This window comes from Petaurus breviceps, unplaced genomic scaffold, assembly GCF_028583685.1.
Source record: "Petaurus breviceps papuanus isolate PSGF00001 unplaced genomic scaffold, PetGlider_PUasm1.0 186, whole genome shotgun sequence".
Classification (NCBI taxonomy): Eukaryota; Metazoa; Chordata; class Mammalia; order Diprotodontia; family Petauridae; genus Petaurus; species Petaurus breviceps.
Genome location: NW_027185798.1, coordinates 6,788,048 through 6,793,808, shown reverse-complemented (window position 1 = coordinate 6,793,808; position 5,761 = coordinate 6,788,048). Strand labels below are relative to the sequence as shown.

The window sequence follows — 5,761 nt, the reverse complement described above, 5'->3', positions numbered from 1 at the left end:
AAAAACTAAGTCATCAATAAAGATTAACTTTAAAAAATTGAATGCAATGCTTAGATTGAACTAGATCTCTAAGGCCTATCTCTCTCTAGACCTGGGATCCTGTGTGCAAAGTTAGGAGGAGGCTGGCTCATGTTTCTTTTTTTGTGTGAGCCTATATATAATTTTTTAAAATAATATTTTGTTTTTCCCCAATTACATGTAAAAACAATTTGTAATATTAGTTTGTTTTTTTTTAAAAATTTTGAGTTCCAAATTCTATCCTTCCCTCTCTCTCCTTCCCCCTCCCTGAAATGATAAGCAATCTGACATAGGTTATGTGTGCACAATCATGCAAAACCTATTTCCATATTAGTCATTTTGTGGAAGAAACAAAAAAAAAAGAAGGAAAGAAAATGAAAAAGCATATGCTTCAAGCTGCTTTCTGAAGCTGGAGAGCATTTTCTATCATGAATCCTTGGGGATTGTCTTGGATCATTGCATTGCTGAGAACAGTCAAGTCATTCACAGTTGATCATGATACAGTGTTGCTGTTACTGTGTACAATGTTCTCCTGGTTCTGCTCGCTTCACTCTGGATCAGTTCATGTAAATCTTTCCAGGCTTTTCTGAAATCATCCTGCTATATAACCATCTTACAGCACAATAATATTCCATCACAATACACCACAACTAGCTCAGGCATTCCCCAGTTGATGGGTATCCCCTCAATTTCCGGTTCTTACTGGTTCAAGTTGCAAGCCATGACTTTGTACTCAGCTTCCTGTGTGTTGAGCTCTGTGCTCAAACCAGTGGGTGCATATGGGCGAGTTGGGGGGCAGGGGCCAGTGGACAGAAGGGAAGAAAAGCAAGAGAAGAGAACATGGCCAACACGGTGCTGTGGGAGCTGCTGAACTTGGAGTCTGAGGCCGTGAGTTCAAGTTCTAATACTAACATCACCTGCCATCTCTAGGCCTCCATTTCCTTATCTGCAAAATGTGGGGGTTGGACTCATGGTCTCTAAGACCCTTCCAGCTTCGTGTCTATGAGCCTATGACCAAACCCCACTGTAAAGTTATGAAATCATTTGACTGATGGGTCTCAGTTTCCTTATCTGTAAAATGAAAGAATTGTACTAGATAGTGAGACTTCTCCAGCCCCAAATCTAGGATCCTCTGGCATCGCTCCTGCCCTCAGGAGGCTTGTAGTTGAACAATTAGAATATAAGCCCAGGCAGACTGAGCTATCAGTGACAGACAATAGGTATCCTATGGGTTCTGAAGAAGAGGAGATCAGTGTGATCTGAGGCAATCAAGGAAGACCTCCTGAAGGAGGAGAGACTAAGGCTCTCCTTGTTGGAGAGAGAAGCTATGCATACCCCAAGAAGTTAAAGTACAATCCCAATGATCCAAGATGGAATCTGTTCAACTGCTTTATGACTGGGCTTCCAGGGAGTCTGCCCTCTGAGGGCCCCAGCAGCCTCAGAATCTCTTATTCTCCTTCACTGACTGTCTCAATTCCTCCCCAGTGTGAAGTTTCTTGTGATGGACAACAACAGTCAACCCAAGGCCGAGACTCAGTGGTCCAACCCAATCACTCTCAACCAAGGTAGGATCCAGACATATCTTCCCTCTGAAAGAAGAAAAGACCCCATCTTCACTCAGTTTGCTTGGTCACACAAACATCAGCCGGGCAGTCAGTCACCTGTCTGTGACCTGGGGACTCAGGTCCCCTTCCCTGCAATATTAGTGGGTGTCTTGGGAACACTCTTGTTTTTTCTGTCCCTCCACCTGCAATGTCCTCTCCCCGCTGTACCAGGTGCAGTCTGACCCTCCTTCAAAGCCCAACTTATAATTCTAGAGCTGGAAGGGACCTCCAGGGATATCTAGTCCAACCTTTCCACTTTACAGATGAGGAAACTGAGGCTCATTGGATGACTTGCCCATGACCACATAGGTCATAAACATCAGAAATGGAATTACAGCCCCAGTCCTGCCTTCCTCCTCTGTGCCCCTACTGGTACACGGCGTCATCCTCTCCATGCCCCTCTTACTTCATTCATTCATTCAACACTGATAATGCAGAGTCCTCTGTTAGACTCTGAAGGACACGCAACGTTTAGATGACACAATGTGCCTCTCTCTGTAACTGGGGGAATATGCCCAGCTAAGCTGGTAGAGAGAAAGCTGCGCTGTAGCCCTCTTAATGCCTGGCTCCAGAATCCCTGCAAGGCGCTCTACCCCAGGCTCATCCAAGGCAAGTTTCCCTGTTTCTTTCTCCTCCTCTCCATGTCATTTTTTTCTGGAGCATTCACTGGATTCTCACATGTATGGGAGAGACGAGGAAAAGGAGGAGTGAAGTCTATTTGTTCATTTCACCAATGTTTACTACATGCGGCCTAGGCAGAGGAGATCCATAGAACAGAGTCCATTGGCACTCCTGCCTTTACACTGGAACCTAAGCTCCTTGAAGGCAGGGCTTGCTTCATTTTTATCTTTGTGCCCCCAGCTTTTAGTTCAGTACCTGGAACATTGTAGGGGCTTAAATACTCATTAAGTGGAGTGGAGTGAAAGTGAATGAAGCTGAGCTGAGCTCAATACCCTGACTGAGGTCACACCACCGATTCATAATGGAGCCTGGGCTCTAGCCTGTCTTCAGCTCTGGCCTAGCCTTCCTGGCCTAGCTGGGGCTCAGAATCGCCCCAGAGCTGGCGGGTGGGAAGAGAAGGGCCTTCCTTCCAGAAGGCGTCTTGTCCTTGGCCCATCCCAGGGCCCCTGACCCCCCAATTCTCCCACCCTCGTCAGCCCGGCTGGACTGCCTGTCAGCGGGGCACTCAGTGCTTCTGTCACTCCAGGGAAGGAACCCCAAAGCATTGACACGTGGCCCGGCAGGAGAAGCGGCTGCATGATCGTCATCACCTCTGTCCTGTCCACCCTCGCTGGCCTCCTGGTGCTTGCTTTCTTCATCACCTCCACTGTCCAGTTGTGAGTCCTGAAGCCCTGGGCTGGGGCTGGCCTCATCCCCTAGTCTGGGTGGGCTGAGAATTTAGAGCAGAAAAGGGCCTCAGAGACCTTTCCTCGTGTTACAGATAAGGAAACTGAGACCCAGGAAGGCTGAGTAATTTGCCAGTTACTAAGTACCATAGAAACAGGGAGCTGGAAGGGACCTCAGAAGCAATCTGACAGATGAGGAAACTGAGGCCAGGGGAGATGATGTGATTTGCCCAAGGGCACACCCAAGGTAGTGTTAGAGGTAGGATTTGAACTCAGAGCCCTATCAGCGTAGCAGAAGCATTTGGACCCCTCTAGATTCAGCATTCTCCTTTCCAGGTTCCTAAAGTGCTCCCTGCCTTCTGTAGGTCCCACGTTCCATCCTGTACTCCTAAGGGAAAAGAGGTCATCAGGTTTTCCGCCCCAGGGAGGGCAGCTGGGGAGGCTGTTGGGCTCCCTGAGGTGGAGATTGGGGTTGTGGGGGCTCAGAGGGCACAGAAAGGGAAGCCGATTTCCCATTAATTCTAGCAACTTCTTGGCGAGTTCTTCACAATCCATCTGGCGCATTCAGATATGCTGGAGGGGGACCGAGAGAGGAGCCCACTCTGAGATGGAGAGTAGTCCTGGAAGGCCAGGCATCCTCGGACCCCCAGGGCAGGACTCCACCTGCAAACAGGCTGCAGAGCTCAGGATTGGCCACCAGGGGGCAATGCCAACCTTAATTTTCTCTTGTGAATGGTCCAACAAGGGAAGCTTCAGGGGGCATCAGATCATAGACAAAAGGCAAAAGGCATGTTTGCTAGAGAGTTGGCCTTGAATTCAGGAGTAAACTGGCTTTGAGTCCTCCTCGGACACACATTGGAAGGATGACCTTTAACCTTTTAGTGCCCCACCCAACTCTAAAATTCTAAGGCAAAATCTGCCCTGGTGGAAGGAATTTCCTTGCTGGGAGTTCCTATTCAGGTGAAACCACAGGTTTGGTCCTGCCCCATCCTGTGGTAGGCATTATGCTGGAGAGCCCCAACTCTATCTCCCAATTCTGCTTTATGTTTTAATATTTTGCTATTTTTATTTTCCATTTTAAAATTAATGCCTTCCCCCTACCCCCCTTCAAGGACATTTCCTGATTGTGAGTAGGAATTGTTTCACTCTGTACTTGTGTCCTAGCCCAGTGTCTGGTATAAAGTTCCCAGGAGGCATTTGAAACATTCTTGTTAATTGAGTTGTTGATACACTTTCCCACACATTCATTCCACATTCTCCCTCTCCCAGGTCTTTGTCCATGCAGTTCCCTATGACCAAACATCATCCCACCCTTTCTTCACTTACTGAATTCCTACCCATTCTTTACAGCCCAATTCAAATCTGACCTTGCTTGGGAAGCTTCCCCATGTCCTGCAGACCTCATAATGACACTGTTATGGAGGAAGATCCAGAGGGTCCTCGGTCCTTACCCAGAAGAGACCCCTGAGGCCATCTGATTTAACCCTTTCATTTTATAGGAGAGGAAACTGAGGCCCAGAGAGGTCAAAGTGACTTTGTATAGTAGTCCTGAGCTGGGTGGGACCTTCGAGGCCACTGAGTCCTGGGGTTGAGAGTGAGACCATTGGAGGGGAGGTGACAGAGGGTCATAGATCTCCAGCTGGAAGGAACTTCGAAGCCTCAGACGCCAAATCCATATGGTTTTCAACATTTGGGACTTATCTCCCCACTAGACTAGAAGCTCCATGAGGGCAGGGGCTGCATCTTGTTCCCTAAGCACAGCAGTGCAAGTGTTTATCAGATCTTGTCATCTGCTTTCTCCTTAGCTCCAGCCTCTGGTGGCCCGAGGAACCAGCCCCACCTGAGCACCTGCACGTCGGCTCCTTCATTGGGAAGCGCTACATGACCCACCACATCCCCCCCAGTGAGGCAGACACACTGCCTGTGGGCAGGGGCCCCCACCTTCTGCCTAGCCCGTGCCCAGGACCCATGGTCTAAATCTCACCTCTGTGCTGAGTCACCCTCAGCCCTCCCCTGTGCATTTTGGCATGAATTAAAGAAGGACCCAGGTGGAGCAGTGAATAGAGCACCAGCCCTGGAGTCAGGAGGACCTGAGTTCAAATCTGATGTCAGACACTTAACACTTACTAGCCGTGTGACCTTGGGCAAGTCACTTAACCCCAATTGCCCTACCTTCCCCCTCCAAAAAGCAAAAAATAAATAAATACACAAACAAATAAATAAATGAATAGATAGATAAACGAACGAATGAATAAATAAATGAATGAATGGATAGATAAATGAACGAATGAATGAACAACCAAATAAACAACCAAACAAACAAATAAATAAATAAAAGATAAAGAAGGACCCAGAGAAGGTCAGGGCTGCTTCTTCCCCTGTCCCGGGCAGTCCCTTCCCAGACTGGGCCCCCATCTTCCCACCCTCTTACCACCACAACCACTGACCTGCACATTCTGCTTCTCATTATCTGCCTGAAACTGAGGATCTGGATCAGGGGGATCTCCTAGAAGGGAGGTGGGAGAGGCCTCATGGTGTGATTCTGAAGGGTGGGGGAAGGAAGAGCCCTGCTCCATCCCCGAATATCTCCTCCCACTGTGCTGAAGCTTCACTCTTAGATCTCCTTTGGGGCACTTACTGTCCTTTCCAGCCTGGCCACTGCAAATACCATCACTTATCGGGAAAGGTAAACAGGTAAGTCTTAGTATGAAGAGGATTCTCAAGAGGGACTAGAAGGGGAGAGGAGTCATCAGTGGGGCAGACCTCCTGGGCGGTGGGAGTTTGGTTCAGGCC

At 48.5% G+C, this 5,761-nt stretch overlaps 1 protein-coding gene across 1 annotated transcript in view; it reads left to right on the top strand.

The window, feature by feature from the left end:
• UPK3B (uroplakin 3B) overlaps positions 1-5,171 on the top strand; it is a 14,060-nt gene extending 8,889 nt beyond the window's left edge. The window contains exons 4-7 of the mRNA XM_069089169.1: positions 1,504-1,583; positions 2,700-2,703; positions 2,813-2,959; positions 4,774-5,171. Of these exons, the coding sequence (XP_068945270.1) occupies positions 1,504-1,583; positions 2,700-2,703; positions 2,813-2,959; positions 4,774-4,945 (403 nt within the window). The 3' untranslated portion in view covers positions 4,946-5,171. The remainder of the gene's footprint in view (positions 1-1,503; positions 1,584-2,699; positions 2,704-2,812; positions 2,960-4,773) is intronic.
• Positions 5,172-5,761: the final 590 nt, after the last annotated feature.